Raw genomic sequence first — 19,561 nt, forward strand, 5'->3', positions numbered from 1 at the left:
ATCTCTCGGAATGACAACATTGAACGCACTGTTGCCCAGAACCAAAACATCGGCAAGCGAAAGATTTGTGGCTTGAAACCTCGCTTATTCCTCAACGGCGAAAAGACCAGTCACCAATTTTTATTCGTCCATGAAAATGTGAAGATTTTTTTGCAAATAATGGCTTCTACTGGAACAGACGATTTTGAAAACGGTTGGACTTTGGTCGACAAGGATGGACAAATTGACATAGAGGTAAGTCTTTCGCTTTTCCAACGCCGGCAATGTTCTGATTTTCCAAGGGTTCTTTAAGGAGCAATGAATATTGCCCGGAGGATTTTGTTCTTTCCTCTTAGATGAATTTATGTAAGCGGTTTAAGGTGGGGTTTTGCAGACGAGAGGACGTTACAACCCAATATTTATATTTGGCTCCGGGATTTTACACCGCTGTCGACCTCTCGCCTTTTAGCGCTGGAGGACATGAGCTTTTCTTACGTATTGGCAACGCAAAAGCGCTCTGTAAGAAATTCTTTTGCACATTGGTAATATTTCTAGTTAGTTAGGTCGACGATTCAATGGTTTGTTTACAAAACGTGCCCAAGTGCTGAAAAATTTACATTTTCGAACTTGTAGTTTTTTTTTCGCTTGTAAACAGTACTCACGTGATCAAAACAATGTAACAACATCACCTGTAATTACATAAGGTCGGTCATAAGCATTGGCTTACGAGAGGAAAGAGAACACTGCACTTGTCAGATATTCCTCCTTTTTGCAGTTTTTAATACGTATTTGTATATTTTTAAAATACACAATTATTAGTTTGAGTGGCAAGTACAAATAATTATTTTGACTAGCTATGGAGGCACTGTAACTGAATTTTCTTTAATACTGGATCAAACTTTATAAGGGGTGAAAAAGGGACACCAAATATTGAGAGCACTTTGGGTTGGCAGCTGGTAAAAATAATTATGGACAGATGAAATAATTTTAAGGTCTTTACAAGTTCTGTGCAAAAATTATAATTGTGTAGTTCCAGAAAATATCCATACCCCCCCCCCCCCCCTATGGAGGGTCACGGAAATTCCGAGGGGTAGGGGGTCTGAAAGAGGTAAATTTCTGAAGGGGAAGGGGGCAACTCAAGGAGTTTTCTTTCCAGTGGGTCTGAAATGCGTCGTACGAAAGACAGCAATCCAGAATATTGTGTTTGTTAGATGTCAAGTTGAACAAAATGCCAATGAAGAGGTGCAGGAATACGTGAACAATGAAGTTGATGATATTTTATACTTCGAAGATTGTGCTGTATTTAGCTTAAATGCAGCTCAGATGCTTTTTCCAGCTTTAATCATGCCGTCAATCAAATGCGATTGTACTTTGTTTATTTCGTTTGATACTCGTACAAAATTACTCCCCATTTCGGACTTGCCATAATGAGGTTATCACATATTTTTCATTGTTATCAATGTAGTTAATACAGTAGTTTGCTTTAAGTGAGCAAAGTCGATTCAAAGCCATTTGTCTTGAACTATATGTAAACGTGGACAGCGAGGAGCATTGTAATTGAAGCGGTAGCTGAGATTTCATTCGGTCATGTATAGACCAACTGAACAATGCATGTTTCACGTATGAAATGTATGACAATTCAAAAAACGTAGTCTGTGTCACAGCTGCCTCTCCCACAGAAAAAAAATGATTTTTTTCTGCGGCTGTGACACAGGCTAAAAAAGCTAAGGCATAAAATGAATTTCCTATCATTTACAAACTACAGTGACAAAGCGTATGATTTAATTGATGTATTCCTTTCAATTGGTGAAAGAAAAAATAAAGCGACATTTGGGAAACAGCTATTTTGAAAAAAATATTGCATGACGACTTTACTGCATGTGTAAAGTAATTTGATATGTTGTTTTGACCATGCTTAAATTAAAACTTCAATTCGGTTGTTTGAAAGAGCTTTACGTACGTTCCAAGATTCTTATATGAAAACGTCCTTTAATGAAGAAAAAGTCAGTTGTTCATTAGTTTAAACACTGGTTCAAACATTTTAACATGACATGAAGGAATGCGCCACGTCTGCAGTCTACCATGAAAAAGTAAGTCTTTGTCTACAATGTAACTATAAACAGCTGCGGTTAAGTTTTGTTACAATTAATTAGTTAAGTCTTGTTTGTTGTGGATACGGAATTTCCAAGGGGTTGTGGAAAACTTGTGATATTGCGTGACATTTTAGGGACTTACACGCTCACTCTAGCTTTATGAGCTTGCAAGTTTATTCGTTTTCTTTTATTTTGATGATGGACTGTTGATTCGAAGACTTATTGATCCTTATGTTGATTTATTAGGACATGTTTTGTTGTGATTGAGGACAACGAGTGTTACATCTTACTTAGGATATCAGATGTTTATTGTGTAGAACATCCTAGAATGTTCGAGAACAGGCTTAAAATAACTTTGGGTTGGATTTCAAGTTGTGATCATCGCTTTTCCGGCGCGTGTGAGTCGATTGAAAATCGAGCATGTAATCAGCTACAATCACAGCAAGAATATATTTGGTTAAAAGGTGAAATTGTGAGTTCTTCAGTGTCTCAGAGAATTCGTGACAGGGCAGTTGACAGGGCAACTTAAAAATTCCCCACAGGGAAGGGGGGCCCAAGTAGAAAAATCATGGAAATTTCAGGGGGTGGGGAGAGTACTGTGAAGCCCCCTGGAATGGAAAATCCCCTCCCCTCCAGAATTTCCTGTGATGTGGGAATGGATATTTTCTGGAACACATTGTACATTTTATTAACAGGGTAATTTTGTTCAAGATTGGGGGGGTGGGGTGGTAATCAACTTGTAGGGTTATTTTGTGGGGAAGAGAAGAGCTTTATGATATTTTACATTTAGCGTGAGAGATAGGCAGTTATTAACAGTTCCCCTTCACTTATTCTCTCTCGTTGTTAGTAATGATTAGTTAAGAATGGCTGACTGTTAGGATCGAGAAACGCCGGTCAACGTCCCATTTGACAAATCGCTCATATTTTGCCCAAAGATACCCTTAGGTGACCTAATTCTAAAAATCATATTTAGAGGTTCCAGCGAATTTTTATTTTTCAGAAATTCGCGAAAATTTGAAAGCGCGGTCAAAGTGCGGTTTTTCGTGTAATAAAATGACCGAAATAAGGTGCGAGGACGAAGCGCTGCTTAAGTCTTAAAATAAACTCAATTGACTTCAAACTTCACACAAATGTGGAACAACCACTCTAATTTATTCCTCGCTTTAAACTAATCTCAGATATGTTGATATAGTGGTTTTCCGAACCATTTTAAAAACAGCTATGAAGCGTGTGAAAAATAACGGCAAAATATAGGTCATGTTTAACAGCATAAAAATGCATCTGGTACCTCACTTTCCGATTATTTTACTTTACAGCCTTAAAATATCATTATTAACGATTTCCCATGCCAAGTTTCATGCTCGAACTCGCAGTATTTCCCTTTGTGAAAAACGAAAATCTATGTCAATGTATTGGGCGCAAATAACACAATAATTATGCACGAACCAGAGACAAATCAATTTCAATGGCGACAGTAAAAGGCTATCATTAATTAGAATCCCGTCAATTCACTGCTATCAGTAGAAACATAATGTCCACGGCATAAAAACTGTTTTCAGACGTTTTCGAACCATTGCGCGTTAACTTTGTTTAATTTCGTGTCCGCCGTCATGTCTAGTTTGTCATCGCGTGTATTTCGTTAATGTCAACAACACGTGAATGGTTGTCATAACAAACGCAAGAGATTTCCTGGAACCTTAATGTTTTCGATTCACCAAAACGCTTTAAGTTCGTTAAGACACAATAATGGGTCAACTTGGAGTGCTTTTTAGCATCGAGGACGTTAAAGGACTGTAAATTAATCGAGTTGAAATATCTTGAAGCGAATCAAAGTCGCGCCCTTATTCTAATTTCGTAAACAGCCGATCTCCGTTCAAGTTCAAGAAGTCGAGAGGTTAGTCCGGCAATGTATTACCGGTACAACAACAAAATCAAACCGAGGTCATCAAAAGTGTAAGTTTAAAAGTGTAGTGGCAAGTTCCAAATAAATTTCGCCTATATAAATTGGAAACAAGATGTGAAACGGTCGGACCCGAAACAAATAAACAAAATATTAATACGACTAATTTAACCCGAAAATGTTACAGAAAACATACCTAAAAGCCGTCGATTCCCCTCGATACCACTCCGCATTGCCTTAAAGAGCCCAAGCTTTCTGCTGTAAGAATCAGGGGCCTCATGAATCTGTATTTATTATATCGGCAACCATGCTGCGTGGCTGATATTCGAGACTCAGTAAAAGTTGTCACACAACCGTACGAGCAGTCCAGTCACGCTTTCACTGCTCTTGCACAAATGTTCAACATTTCGCAATTTACATAAACGGACTACAAGTTTAAAGTAGTGACAGTAGATTGCAATGCGCTTGTTAAAGCTGTCCTATCGAGGAACAATTATTTCTTGTTTTTGAATGGCTCTTAGTTGTAGCTACAGCCGGGGAGAGGAGGAGAGGGTATTCCCGGAAATTTCGGATATCTGTATGCCGTGGAAGATTAAGTGGTCTCCAGCTTTTAACGCCAACACTGAAACACTAGATGATTCTCGAAGTATCACAGGGGCCACTAAGCTAAATAATTTTGAGTGTAGCTCCGCTGAGTCAATTAACCGTTGGCGCGGATATCGCATTGACCGTGGACAGGTGGAAAAACAGTTAAACCGGACAAGCCTGTTGCACATTGTAATTTAGCGTTGTCCAACACGCAGTCGGTCTGGTTGTAATGTTAATCGTATTTGAGAGAATCTCAAGTTTTCTTTCGACACATACTGGGGTGACATACTGCTAGAGGGGAAGCCCTCACCAGGAAGCCCTCGTTGTTTTAAAAAAGGTTTGGGCTCTCAGGGCAGTCAGTGACAAGCAGCAAAATTCCGCGTTGGTCAAACGACAGGCCGAAAGGTTGACGCCGAACTGGTGGCGCGGAAATGCGCAGTGCCCGGGATCCTTATAATATTCGTCTTTTTCAGGTGCTAGTTTTTCTCTCACCTAAGTGCCGCAATGCGCCAAAGTGATCCTGATGAGATGCATCTTCAGGCATCTGAAGAGGAGAGAAATTTTAGTCAGGCAAAGGAAGTTGTAGAAATACTCCAGCTCCAGCATCCTTTGGTACACGACCAGCAAGGCTCCTGTGCCTTGGCGATGGAGGGTGACCTAAAGAACCTGAAACTGTCTATGCTACCGTGCGGGTGCGAAGACATGGGACTAGATATTCTTCTCCCACTCGTGCGCGGAAAAGCTCCAAACTCGGCGCTTCTGAAGTATTTTACTAACAACTGCATTTGGCGGAAGTATTCTTAGGAACTGCCGGTGTTTGGCTTCTTCGGTATTTAGCAAACACCCCTTACGGGGGGGGGGAGGGGGCAGGATCGTTAAATTTTTGTAGAGAAGTGGAGGGAGTAGAGGAGGAAGACACTTAAGAGGAAAAACTAACGGCCGAATCGTCTCGACCTCGTTCCCAGGGTCTCTCATCTCACCACCCCCTCGAGCGAGCGAGCTCAGCATCAGTTCATTAGAATAACACAGAGGCCTATTAGGGTAAAGCGTAGGAACAATCTGCAGTCCTTCCACTAATGGCTCACTATCACTCTTCTCGGTTAAGCATGGCAAATTGACTGACTTGACTCGTGGCTCCCGGCCACGCCCATCTAGCAGTATGTCACCCCAGTATGTGTCGAAAGAAAACTTGAGATTCTCTCAAATACGATTAACATTACAACCAGACCGACTGCGTGTTGGACAACGCTAAATTACAATGTGCAACAGGCTTGTCCGGTTTAACTGTTTTTCCACCTGTCCACGGTCAATGCAATATCCGCGCCAACGGTTAATTGACTCAGCGGAGCTACACTCAAAATTATTTAGCTTAGTGGCCCCTGTGATACTTCGAGAATCATCTAGTGTTTCAGTGTTGGCGTTAAAAGCTGGAGACCACTTAATCTTCCACGGCATACAGATATCCGAAATTTCCGGGAATACCCTCTCCCCTCTCCCCGACTGCAGCTACAACTAAGAGCCATTCAAAAACAAGAAATAATTGTTCCTCGATAGGACAGCTTTAACAAGCGCATTGCAATCTACTGTCACTACTTTAAACTTGTAGTCCGTTTATGTAAATTGCGAAATGTTGAACATTTGTGCAAGAGCAGTGAAAGCGTGACTGGGCTGCTCGTACGGTTGTGTGACAACTTTTACTGAGTCTCGAATATCAGCCACGCAGCATGGTTGCCGATATAATAAATACAGATTCATGAGGCCCCTGATTCTTACAGCAGAAAGCTTGGGCTCTTTAAGGCAATGCGGAGTGGTATCGAGGGGAATCGACGGCTTTTAGGTATGTTTTCTGTAACATTTTCGGGTTAAATTAGTCGTATTAATATTTTGTTTATTTGTTTCGGGTCCGACCGTTTCACATCTTGTTTCCAATTTATATAGGCGAAATTTATTTGGAACTTGCCACTACACTTTTAAACTTACACTTTTGATGACCTCGGTTTGATTTTGTTGTTGTACCGGTAATACATTGCCGGACTAACCTCTCGACTTCTTGAACTTGAACGGAGATCGGCTGTTTACGAAATTAGAATAAGGGCGCGACTTTGATTCGCTTCAAGATATTTCAACTCGATTAATTTACAGTCCTTTAACGTCCTCGATGCTAAAAAGCACTCCAAGTTGACCCATTATTGTGTCTTAACGAACTTAAAGCGTTTTGGTGAATCGAAAACATTAAGGTTCCAGGAAATCTCTTGCGTTTGTTATGACAACCATTCACGTGTTGTTGACATTAACGAAATACACGCGATGACAAACTAGACATGACGGCGGACACGAAATTAAACAAAGTTAACGCGCAATGGTTCGAAAACGTCTGAAAACAGTTTTTATGCCGTGGACATTATGTTTCTACTGATAGCAGTGAATTGACGGGATTCTAATTAATGATAGCCTTTTACTGTCGCCATTGAAATTGATTTGTCTCTGGTTCGTGCATAATTATTGTGTTATTTGCGCCCAATACATTGACATAGATTTTCGTTTTTCACAAAGGGAAATACTGCGAGTTCGAGCATGAAACTTGGCATGGGAAATCGTTAATAATGATATTTTAAGGCTGTAAAGTAAAATAATCGGAAAGTGAGGTACCAGATGCATTTTTATGCTGTTAAACATGACCTATATTTTGCCGTTATTTTTCACACGCTTCATAGCTGTTTTTAAAATGGTTCGGAAAACCACTATATCAACATATCTGAGATTAGTTTAAAGCGAGGAATAAATTAGAGTGGTTGTTCCACATTTGTGTGAAGTTTGAAGTCAATTGAGTTTATTTTAAGACTTAAGCAGCGCTTCGTCCTCGCACCTTATTTCGGTCATTTTATTACACGAAAAACCGCACTTTGACCGCGCTTTCAAATTTTCGCGAATTTCTGAAAAATAAAAATTCGCTGGAACCTCTAAATATGATTTTTAGAATTAGGTCACCTAAGGGTATCTTTGGGCAAAATATGAGCGATTTGTCAAATGGGACGTTGACCGGCGTTTCTCGATCCTAACAGTCAGCCATTCTTAACGTTCCAAGTGGCCAGTTCAAGTTGTCACACTTTAATGGTTGTATTGTACAAGCCAGGTTCTACAACTGAACAGAATGGCAGTTAACTAATGAGAATGACAGTGAAGAGATTGATTGACTTTTTTTTTTTTCCAGCCAAGGAAGAATTCTGTGTCTTATTCAAAGTCACCATCAGGAGAGGATAGTGTAGTTTCCACTTTGCATTCACCCACCAAAGATGACAGTGAGGGTGAGGCAGAGTTTGAGATTCTTAGTGGATTTCAGTGTGATCCACCATTAGAGGCAGAGAGCATCCAGGCAGCATTAAAAACTACTCAAGGTGAAAATGATCTTCCACATCACCTGGAGTCTGAGACTGAAGATGAGTTGGAGGCAGTTCACCAGAACTCATGCCAGTGTGCTGCAGAAGATGGAATTATGATCATTTCAAATCACTTTTGTTTGGACCAGGATGTTTCTCCCACTGGAGATATGACCACAGAAAACCCAGTGCCTTCTACATGTGACCAACAAAGTCAGCAAAGTCTGGTGTCCTCTACTCTTTCCTCAGACAGTAGCGCTGATAATTGGCGGGAGTTGCCGCAGCTCTCAGAAAGTGGTTCTTTCCTGTTCAGCAATGACTCAAACAGCTCAGAAGAAGATAATGCCATTGAGCCTATACCTGAAGATGAGGAAGAAAGCCAAGAGTTTGTTGACCTAAGTCATAAAACAGACCCATTGCAAGAAATGGTGGAGTCTACTTGCAGTGTGTTCTCATTTGACAGTGATCTGTTCAGTCCAAGTGATGTAGATGAAGATGTTGTCCGTGAAGAAGATTGCTCAGATGTAACAGATGTGTCTGAAGTCAGTGACGAAGACAAAGAGAGAGATCAGGACCTAGAGAAAGTAGATGATCATCTTATTGCAGAAAGCAGAGATGATGCCAGTGCATTCCATGTAGATATCCCAACCTTGTTTGTTGTTCTTGGTGTGACAACAGCTCTGGGATTTAGCATTGGCTATGGTAGGAACAACTGCCATTGTTGTGTTCATTAAATGTAATATTGTTAATGTTATGCGTGTAGTCTTTGTTTGATTGCTTTTGTTACCTTAATTTGTATGTCAATGTGTGGTGATGCTTACTTTATCACATGTTGTTGCCCACTAAGTTGTTATCAATAAATAAACTGGGCATGTTTAAAATGCAAAATGGCAAAAAGGCACTGCAGGTTAGCCTAAATATCACTGACTTGACAGTGATTAGCTCTCAATAGTTGTAAAGTAACCCTTACCAACTCCTGTATCCCACTGTGACTCTTACTCGTAGTGCCATTTCGTCATTTTGCCATTTCGTGTTTTAAACATTTATGCCCAAATAAACCAACTGTTAACTGTAATACCTAAAACCAGAGAATACAGGAATTCTTCTCTTTTGCCTCCAGCTTTTTCTGATACTTTGTTCAAGATTTATTGAATTTAACACTGATTACGTCGCATATCATTGGTTGACAGGGCTCAGTGTATATGTTAGTAACCAAGCCTTGGAAGTCCCTGGAAGCATTAAGAGACCTGGGCCCAAGACATCGACATCTTCTCTTCTACTCACTTCTGATCCAATGGAGCCCTTGGGTGAAGTGTCACGTGATTTCCTGGATCAGCTGGCATTGTGGAAATTAGAAGGTCGTCTTGAAGCTCCACAAGATCAAGAGCCTGAAACTGAAATGGAAGATCTGTTTGACACAAAAGCATTGCATGAAAAACTCCAGCTAAAACACTTCAAGCTCATGGGATTGCATGAAAGCACGAAACAGCGCTTGCGTATGGCCAAAGTTATGTCATGGTACTGGCGACTGAAATATGAAGAAGAAAGGTCGAGTAAAGAAGGAAGTGAATGGAGCAAAGCCTTGCAGGAGCAGCTTCACGACATGGAGAAGTTGTACCGGCAAGAAAAGCAAATCGCTGACTTATGGCGTCAGACAAACAAGAACACAAAGCTAAGACGAGCTGTTGCTGTTGGCACCAAGTTTGACATGTGAGTGTAGCTCACTGATGCTTAATGCTTTGTTTGGTTTCATTTGCTTATTTTCTCCTCAATCCAAAAAATATGAACCTCTTACTAAAGTGAGACACGAACACAAGGGCTCTACTGGGGAATGTTGGGCTGAGGTCATGGCAGTACAGACTTCGCTGTGCTCAGTTCATACAAAAATGACCGAGGGTCAATATTCACTATTATTATATGGCTGTGTCTCACAAGGACTGGGAACTACCGAATTCACAAATTTGATTGGCTGAAATCGATATTGTAAGCGGTCTAGATTTTCCCATCTAGACCAGCATCTAGACCGGTTACATTTTGCGGTGAAAAGTTGCAAACTGAAATTCAAAAATATTAACTAGTTTCTTCTAACCATATTTATATATGGAAGTGCCAAAAACCCTGATGAGGAAAAAAGTATAGAGGACGAGCAAACTTTGGCAGAATTACGTTCGGCTCATTGCCATTCACAAGCAAAATGTCAGCTAGTTCAAACCAGTTACGAATTTAGAAATTGTTCTTGTTTGCCATAATAAACATCATATTAACTGAGCTTAGTTGGTCTGTATGGGAGAATCTTAACCTTGGTCATGTGTACGACCTTGGTCAAGATTTTCCTATACAGACCTCCTGCTCGGTTAATAAGAACTAAGTATGGCTCAACCAAGCTTGGCCAGGAAGTAGTTTATTATATGACAGTTGAATTTGGAAGCTTTCAAAAACAAAAAATGCACACTCATATTAAACTGTTTCTATGAAAATGGTCAGTATGGCAAAATCCCTACCAGGAAAGCAGCAATCACAATGCTCAGGTTAACCTCAAGACTACCTTGCCATGTAATAAATTAGTGTATTTAAAGCATTTGGGAACCACCAGGGCCTGTGGGACTTGCCTATAACAGTTTTAGGGGGTACTCATTGGAAAATGGAAAAGAATCCCTTAAAGGTACCAGAATCTTGTTTTGTATGTGAGGATCCGAGTCATGTTGACCTTTGAGAGGTACCAGTACCAAAGCAGCAAATTAACTTGTACTGTCATTTTTTGGCCTGAAATATCCCAAAAGGTACCACAATAATGGCAGTCATTTTTGATTTTAGATAAGTATCTCAAGTGATATCAACCTCTAAATAGGTACTGTATGTCTACTATCCCCGTTATTTTTATCTGCAATTTCCCTGAGGGACCGTTGCAGGTAACTGTCCTTGGATCAGTCGTTAGGTTCTTGTGGGGTTTTCTCACTCATCATTTTTTAAGTACTTATTTGTGTCCCTGTTATAGAGAGCGAAAATCTTGTCAAAGAACACAATAAGGTAAAAGCTTCCGACAGTTATCAGAAAGTGCTTATACAAGAAGGCAATTACACGCATTTGCTGAATGAGGAAAATTCTTTTGCTTTGTATTGTATGGCAGGCAATGGAGGGATTTCCTGCATCGCTGGAAAAAAGGCGAAGAGGGAAATCCGGGTGTAAACCATAGTCAGATGGTGACAGATTCAACGGAGCTCTACGAAACTCTAGCAAAGAAAGAGCTTGCTGAGATCCCTGCTGTTCAAGACCCGGAGGTGAGTAAGGCGGAAAGTGAGACTGTGCACACTGGTAACAGTATATGGTTGAACTTCAAAGATCGGTGGACTAAAGACTCTCAGATGAAGGGACGTGTGCAAGAAAGCTCTTCAAAAAGCGAGAGGTGCGCATCTGGGGACCCCGAAAGAAAAGATTTGACTAATTTCTTTGGACAAATTTATTCAATGATGCTCCCTCCTTTGTCAGCGAAGGCCGTTCCCGAACGTAGGGCAGCCATAAAGATACAGTCGTTTGGCGAACATAGCGGAGAGAGTTACAGTGAAAAGAATTCTGAAGAAATCTTCGAGACGAGATCGGCAGATTTCAAAGAAGGGGTACCCTTTGAAAATCCACTATTTCCAAACGGGGTATTTTCTTCTAGCATCAGATGGCGACGAATTCATGGGAAAACAGGTGCCAAGACAAATTTGAAAAGAGATGACAATATGAAAGTGTACCCCCAAGCGCTTCAAATCTTCCGGGGGTTAACACATCTGTTCATCGCTCCTGAAAATGCAAAGGGCGTCTGTCAGCGCATCGAGTCTTACAAAGAACTTGCACTGAGAAAATGCGGGAAAGAGACCGTTGTCCAAAAATATGGACCGGAAAGGCGAAGCGAGAAACAAGAAACCACTGGCGATGGGCGGTTCCTGACCAAGGAGAAACAGAAACTGAGAAATTTATCCAAGCTCCGAGGAGAAGAGATACGTAAACAGAGAATCCAACGGCGCGAGTGGAAAAAGAAGCAGAGAGAAGCTGAATCGCGCCGTAAAGTGTTAAAGCGTCTCTTGTCAGAGTTACGGCGAGAAAAGCTTCGCGTAAAGGAGGAGAAGAAGAAGTTGCGACGTTCATGGAAAAAGTTAAAACGAGAGAGGAAGAAGATTTACCTCGAAAGAGAACACCATAAGAAGAATACGGAAAAACTTAAGAATTTCTTGGCGACATTGAGAGAAGAAAAGCAAAAGTTTAAAAGACAGAAAGCTCAGCTAAATGAGAAGGTGAAAAAATTGTTAGCCAAAGAGAGGGAAAATCTGAAGGTCAGAGAAAAAGCTTTGGATGCTCAGAAGAGAAAAGAAGTGGAGCGGCTAAGAAATGAAATTTTTAAGGAGAAGAACAAGTTAAGACATCAGAGGAAAGAATTAAAATCTTTACAAAAAGCCACAAAAAAGAAGTATAAAAAATGGTTTAAGAAACTGCGTAAAATAAAGAGGCAAGAGCAAGAAAAAAGAAAGGCGAAACAGGCGAAAAGGAAAGAAAAAGAGAGGAAAAAACTAGAAAAAGTTGAAAGAGAGATGCGGCGAAAGAGAGAATATGAATTTGTTGTTCGAGAACAAGCGAAGTATGAGAAAGAAAAACGTAATAGGAAGGGAGAATACGGAGACGATACAGTGACAAGGGATGAATGGAAGAAAACGGACAATAACTTGAAACAAGATGAATCAGTCGTACATGAGAGAGATTCTGAGAAAAAAGAGAAGAAAAGTGACCCGAGAGAGTCGTTTAGGCAGCAGTTAGAAAATGTTAAAAGGTGGCTGTCTGAAGTACACAAAGCTGCAATAGAGCGACAACAGATTTACTGGTCAGGAACTTTGATAAGACCTATTTTAAACGCTATCAGTGGAAGGGCTGCCAAATCTGAATCGTATGGAGAGGAAGCGGGTGATATGAAAGATGAAGAATTTGAACGGCGTGATACAAACTCTGCTGAGGTAAAGGAAAGTAAACAAACTAGCCATCGCGGGGACACGGCCGGAAGAAGCCAATGGGAAAATGGAAGAGTAGAGATGAGAAAGATCATGTCAAAAATGGAGAAACGCGGCTGCGAACTGAAAGAAAATGAAAAGAGGGAAATGGCCGTTAGTAAGACGGAGGTGGCGAAGATATCGGATGATAAATCCCTGATGGGCGTTACAAACTTAACGTTTGGGGCTGACTTTGTGAAAATGCTGCTAAAGGGGATTGAGAAGCAAAACCGCGAAGATAAAATGAATCGGGATTCCGACGGAGCGGCAGAAAGTACGACTTTTATCATAGTCTCTGAAGAATCAGATGACCACGATTCTAGCGCCGGTTTAAATGACGAAAGGAAAAAGTCGGGTCGAAAACGGCAGCGTTCCGATAGCAAACCAAAGCGTCTCAATGACAGATTGAGGAGCCACCAGAACTGGTCGGATAAGAACGATGATACTGCAAAGCGACCTAGAGAGTCGCCGAAAGGTCCGATCGGTTCCGAAGATAGCCAATTGGCCTCTGAAAATTTGTACGAACACCCATCGACAGCGCATAACGTTCGTTACAAATTATCATCGGAAGGTCCGACGCAACCCAACGATATCGGATTGTCTCTCGAAGAACGATACGAGAGAAGATTCGGGATGCCGAAAAATAAACGGAAGCCAGTAACCCCGCAAGGGCCAATTTTATCTGACGAGGTGCATCAGGGGCACCCGAGAAAAGGAAAGAAGAGAAAGAGAAGGCAACGTAGCGAAGTACAGGACAAAGTATGTAGTTCAGATAATCCAGAGAAACGCGAGTCCATTCCACCCCCTGACTGGGTATTTGAACGCGCCAAGGGTCGCACCCATCAGCGGTCTGCCCCATGGTATGTTCGTCGGGCGGAAGATCGGGAGTTCCAGCGAAGCGTTGACAAACATGATTCCCAGTTCCCCTGCGGTCGAAAACGCAAACACTATAAAGGTCCTCTGGACCCTTCATGGTTTTTCGATCGAGCTGACGATCGCGAATTTCAGCGGTTAAACAATATACCGTGGTACACCCGACGCGCAGAGGGGCGTGAGACCGAGCGTAAGAAGGGACGGGATTCATGGTTCGGGGAACGCGGGTTCTACAGAAGCTACCTGCGCGATTTAAGCTCCTGGTACAGTGATGAAACCTGGATGCCTCAGGGGCCGTCCATGGAAGAACATCGCTGACAATAGAGGTCACTTCTGTTTGTATTAGAACTATATGAACGGGTTAGTTGAGCTATGGAAACGTTCGTTCACGGTTTTGCAATTTATTTAGTTTGAGAATGGTAAGCATTTCGCCCTATAAGGTTATCGTAGTTTTAGACTCCGCCCAAAACTGAAAGTTTATGCAATAAGGTGTTTACCACTGAATACCCCTAGGGATGCACAAAAATCTTAACTTCCTTATAGCATATACCGTTTTTACCTACTAATTTATGGTTTCTGCGTGGTTTTAAGAACCTGGGAAGACTCCTTTGCTGGTGCCAGAAAAAAATTCTACGAACCCCCAGAAAGGGGTTAAGCAGAACCGACCGTTGTGCAACATGTTTTCACTTTTTATGGCATGTCGATTCGCGCAAAAAACATTCTCGTCCCCAGAGGGCGCGCTCCTTTTGGTCAGCACCAAGAATCGCGACCTCTGGTAAGGTCCGACACCGGAAGTCCGCGATTCACGGACTTCCCGTCAGTCTGCGCATGCTCAGAGTCAAGTCTGACAAATTTGATTGGCTGAGAGTACGAAACGATTACCCTGCGCATGCTCAGAAAATTGGACCTTTCCAGAGGTTGCGATTCTTGTTGCTGACCAAAAGGAGCGCGGCCTCTGGGGACGAAAATGCACGAAAAAGGGACTGGTTTGGACACTAAAAAGAAAAAACGTTTCTGCGCAGAACACTGTGCAAACCATGTCAATAATCCATCTTTTCGTTACAACACCGAGTCTCCATTTTCGGGCTTTCTCCCATCAGCAGCCGCAGGTTGGTAAACCAAATAATCTAAAAGGAAATTAGGCCACGTGTCCGCCTAATTGCGTTATTGCAGCGTATTGTCATAGGCGCAGTGATAGGAAAAGAAAAGAAAATTAGTTACCACTTACAGACTGCTCTTCGTCTGACAACTCTTCTCCAAAGAAGGAATTTATGAGTGCGACATAGATCTTGAATTTCGAGTAATGTTACTTGTCCTGTTATTTCACCAAAATTTTAATTCACTTTGTTTCCAAGAGGTAGGTGGTATACGAAAGACAAATTTACAAAAAACTAAAAAATCATCGAAAAAATGAACTATCTTTTAATACTAATTTTACTAACGACAGGTGAACATCTGTGGAACCTTGAACATCGATATTTGTGAAGTTACATCCTGTAGATATCGGGAAAACGCCCAGTGTCTCGAAAAAAGAAAAAGGAAGACATCGCCTCTTAAATGGACTGACGTACAGATTTTCAGAGTATTTTAGTGCTGCCCACGTTAAATAAGGTCTTTACTACAATGCTAACTTGGAGGCCTGGTGGCTTCATGGTTAGTGCGCCCGACTCCGGATCGCGCGTTCCGGGTTCGAGCCCTGGCCAGGGACACCGTGTTGTGTTCTTGGACAAGACAATTTACTCACAGTGCCTCTCTCCACCCAGGTGTTAAAATTGGTACCGTAACTCTGCAATGGACTAGCATCCCATCCGGGGGGGGGGGGGGGAGGGGAGAGTAGAAATACTCCTAGTCGCTTCATGCGACAGAAACCGGGATAAGCTCCGGCCTTATGTGCCACTTGGCTCGTGTACAGACTTTGCCTTTACCTGTAATACTAACGTACTAATTTTCAGGGGGTAATTGTAGACAAGGACAATCGACTTGAAACGTCAACTATCCGAAACGAATCGACTCAAATTGGACATGGGTGGGAAATATCAGCTTGTGAAAATCACGATCAAAACTGAACAATTGAGAACGTAATGAAACAACCATGACTTGTCACCAAGGGTTTGGTCAATTTTGTAACTTATCTCTTATTCATTTCTGTCATTCAGCCCTTTCATCTCGGATAATCATAAGAACCTGAAATAATATCCGCAAAAATTAACCATTAAACTTTGGTAACCATATTGGGACTGGAAAGCATAAAGTAATATATTTCAAGAACGAGGAGTTCCAAGGAAATTTTACTAATGTAGATAGCTTCTTATCTCAATTCTTTCTTATCTACGTAACTTCTTTTTTCACTGGCGTAATTTAGGTTATTTGATGTATTTGAAAATTTTCAACTTTGGAGGGCTGTTACCAGTCATTTTGTACCATGGGACAAACGAGTCGCCAAAACTCAAAGGAGCAACGTCACGGTTCGCGCATCTTGAAAAGTTGTCCTAAGTTTTTCAAGTTCGTCGTTTGTAATCCGAGTTAATCTTCTTCACCCTTAACCATCCTTGTTCCTTTATGGTTTATTATCTCTTTGGTGTTTTTCTATCTTAGTAAACTACTATTTCTATGTTTCCTTCAATTTAAAGGTAATTTACTACATGGCCAAAATAACTCAATGCCATGACTGAGCTCCTTTAACATTCCTTCCCATGATGATGAACACGAAAACCATGTGTTAACGCTTATGACTCAAGTTTTCTAGACTTTGTTGCTGTTTTATCGCACTAAAGTTGAATATTTTGGAAAAAAACTCGAAGCATATTAGATTGTGTTATCAGCAAATACATCCCATTTCGTGTCGTGTTAAAATTTTCTCAAACCAGCATTTGCAGATAACTCACACAAGTACACTTTTAACCACTAAATTTATTATATTGGTGTGTTGAAATGTAAAATTAGTTAATAGAGCGATTTTCAATTGAGTGTCGCAAAACCAAAACCAAAGTAATCACCCTCGCCAATCACAAACGCCATAAACATTACAGTGAGCCAATCAAAACTCAAAGTAATTACATGTAGCAGACGCAAAGCGCGGGAAAACGTGTGCGAGTGAGTTACGATTGCTTTTGGTTTTACTTCTGATTGGATGAAAAATTGGCGCGAGTTTTTTAAGCCAATCGCGTAGCGTAGTAAGCGCAAAACCAATCACTTTCCGACACTCAAATGAAAACCGCTCTATTACCACTTGAATTGGTTAACTTTTACATATAGCGTGTAATATGTTTTATTTACTGGGGTATATTCGAAGAAATGTAACCGTAATTGCGCTTTCTATTGAGCTAATTTATTCCGAAATATTGACCACCAGAAGTGTAAAAGTATTCATGTATTTCGGTATTCAATAAAGTTGTAACTTACAATTTTAAACTAAAACTGGCAACACTTGTGATGTTGACTCGTGTTTGCTTAGGCCTGGTTCACAATAGCACCTCAAGCGCTTATGTCGGTAAAGTGAACATTACATAAAGACAACGAAAAAATCAGTCTTTTCCTTATGTCGTTACCTCATGTTGCTATTATGTCAGGATGTTCACACTGCAAACATAACGATATCTTATCGTTATCTCATCTCGTCTAATCTCATCGTCCTTCTTATGTCGTTATGTCGCTAGTGTGAACTAGGCCTCACAGTAAGTATCAACGTGAAATGATTGCAACTGAACTTGCGTGAATCTCTACCATCCTCTGCATCCCGTCTGACAGAGAAGGTGCTTCAGGAACTATGAATGTTGCACGAGACATTTGCTTACAGCGCCTTTCAATAACATGCGGACTCTAAAATTCAAAGCTCAACCGACAAATGCGTTTTTCGCTACCGTCAATCAAATGTTCGGCGGTTCCTCCCAGTTTCCGACTACTGGCGAGCTCGCGGTAATCAAATCGTTGAGCACAGTTCAGACAACGAAACTGCTCGGCAGTAGTCGGAAGCTGGGAGGAGTCGCCAAACATTTGACTGACGGTAGCGAAAAACGCATTTGTCGGTTGAGCTTTGAATTTTAGAGTCCTCATGTTATTGAAAGGCGCAGTAAGATAACACCCCAAAGCAAAGCATTGAAAATTAGTGTCAGAGTTGCAGTAATCCTGGTGAAAAGTAGCACCCACTAGAACTTGTTTCCACTTCGTGAAACACTTGCTGAAATACTCGCATTTCGGGTTGGGTTACATTAAATTCAGTGCCCGAATTCGAAACAGCAGCATTGCTTAGAATAAAGGCGTTTGACAACCTGTGCAGCTTTTTGTTGTTATTTTTTCGCAAAGGATCAAATTTCGTTTGTTACTGTCACTTTGTACGATTGGTCAGAGCAGTGTTCCATTATGAAAACAGTCGACCTTTCTGTTAACCAAAAAGGCGCTTCGATCCCCAGTACTGTAAGAGCATTTTGTATTTGAACATGTTTCTATAGAGCAGTTGAAAAGTACTATCGGCATACACGAACTCCGCAGTACACGTATGATTTCAGCTCTTCGAGGCTAAAACCCCGGGGCTAAAACGTACAAAATTGAACTAGGACAGTTGAATGTGGACTAAATGTTACCACTGGCCTATCGTTCGGTAACGTATAAAAGTTGGCAGTCAGTCACATATTAAACCAACACCCCAGTAGTTAGACTGATAGCCTGTATTCTATTATTCGGTTTCCATTTCTGCATTCTGATTCTCACTGGGTTCGTTTTCACTGGGGGCTGTCTCGGTGGGTCCCTCGGCTAATGTTTCTTGAGGTTCCTCTTGATGAAGTGCCTCAGACGAAGGCGTGTCTTGCGATAGTGGGGCAGTTACTAAATCTTCATCGTCTCCGTTAGGTGGCAAATCTTTAACTGAGCCAAGCAAGTCATTCTCCTCTGTCGTTCCATTTATATCGCTGCGTTCTGTTTCGGGAACGTTTTCATTCTGAGGTGTGCTGTCTGTGGTGTTGTCGAGCCCGGCCGTTTCAGTATTCGTCATTTCAATGTCCTCCGGTTCCACACTCTCTTTCGCTAAAGGCAAAGAAGTCGACTCTTTATTATTGGCATTTGTTTCTGCACTATTCAGAGTTTCCTGTCCGTCATCGTTGGGTAACTGAATGTTCCTATCTACATTGTCGTCTTCCATTTCAATATCGCCGTTTGCCTGACCGGATGAACAATTTTCTACCTCGGCGAGATTTCTCGCTGTGTTGTTGTTGTTGTCGTCGTCTTTGGCGATTCCGACGTCATCAGTGGAGGGTTCAGTCCCTTCTGTGGCTCTGGTTTCATCATCTAAAATGGCGACAAATAAAGTACTTTTCAGCAAGGCTTAATTGAGGAGTACAGTACAATACAATACAATACAAATATTATTGTCAACTCCCTACGGGGGCTTTTCAGAGACAATGATAAGGATAATTAAAAAAAAATACTCAAAGATTATCGATAAGCAATTATTGAAAAACTATTTACATATAGTTACATATATAATATTCAATGTGTAACCTTATTGCTGATTGACCACGAGTAAAACAGCTGATTAAGCCATTACTTAACAAATAGATAACAAAGTAGTACAATATCATAAAACAACGGGAGTTTGAGACCACGAGAAAATTTTTTTCTTCTCTTCAAGTGTCAAGTGTGTATGATAGTAAAATACGTGATTTGGCTTCTTTAACGTAAATTATGATACAGAATAACGCGCGCGTAACAAGAAAATACAGTTCCCGATAAAACATA

At 41.1% G+C, this 19,561-nt stretch overlaps 2 protein-coding genes across 2 annotated transcripts in view; one reads left to right on the forward strand and one right to left on the reverse strand.

Moving 5' to 3' along the window:
* LOC110066694 (uncharacterized) lies at positions 1-17,248 on the forward strand. Its single transcript, XM_020773935.2, has 4 exons — positions 1-234; positions 7,772-8,639; positions 9,128-9,647; positions 11,065-17,248. Exons 1-4 carry the CDS (start codon positions 160-162, stop codon positions 14,147-14,149), a joined length of 4,548 nt encoding a protein of 1,515 aa, XP_020629594.2. The 5' UTR covers positions 1-159; the 3' UTR covers positions 14,150-17,248.
* Positions 16,724-19,561, reverse strand: part of LOC110044442 (uncharacterized) — a 16,804-nt gene continuing 13,966 nt past the window's right edge. The window contains exon 8 of the mRNA XM_089295092.1: positions 16,724-19,111. Coding sequence (XP_089151218.1) covers positions 18,504-19,111 — 608 coding nt within the window. The 3' untranslated portion in view covers positions 16,724-18,503. The remainder of the gene's footprint in view (positions 19,112-19,561) is intronic.

The sequence above is a fragment of the Orbicella faveolata genome, unplaced genomic scaffold (assembly GCF_042242905.1).
Source record: "Orbicella faveolata isolate gen_17 unplaced genomic scaffold, um_ofav_v1 contig_26, whole genome shotgun sequence".
In the NCBI taxonomy this organism is placed as follows: domain Eukaryota; kingdom Metazoa; phylum Cnidaria; class Anthozoa; order Scleractinia; family Merulinidae; genus Orbicella; species Orbicella faveolata.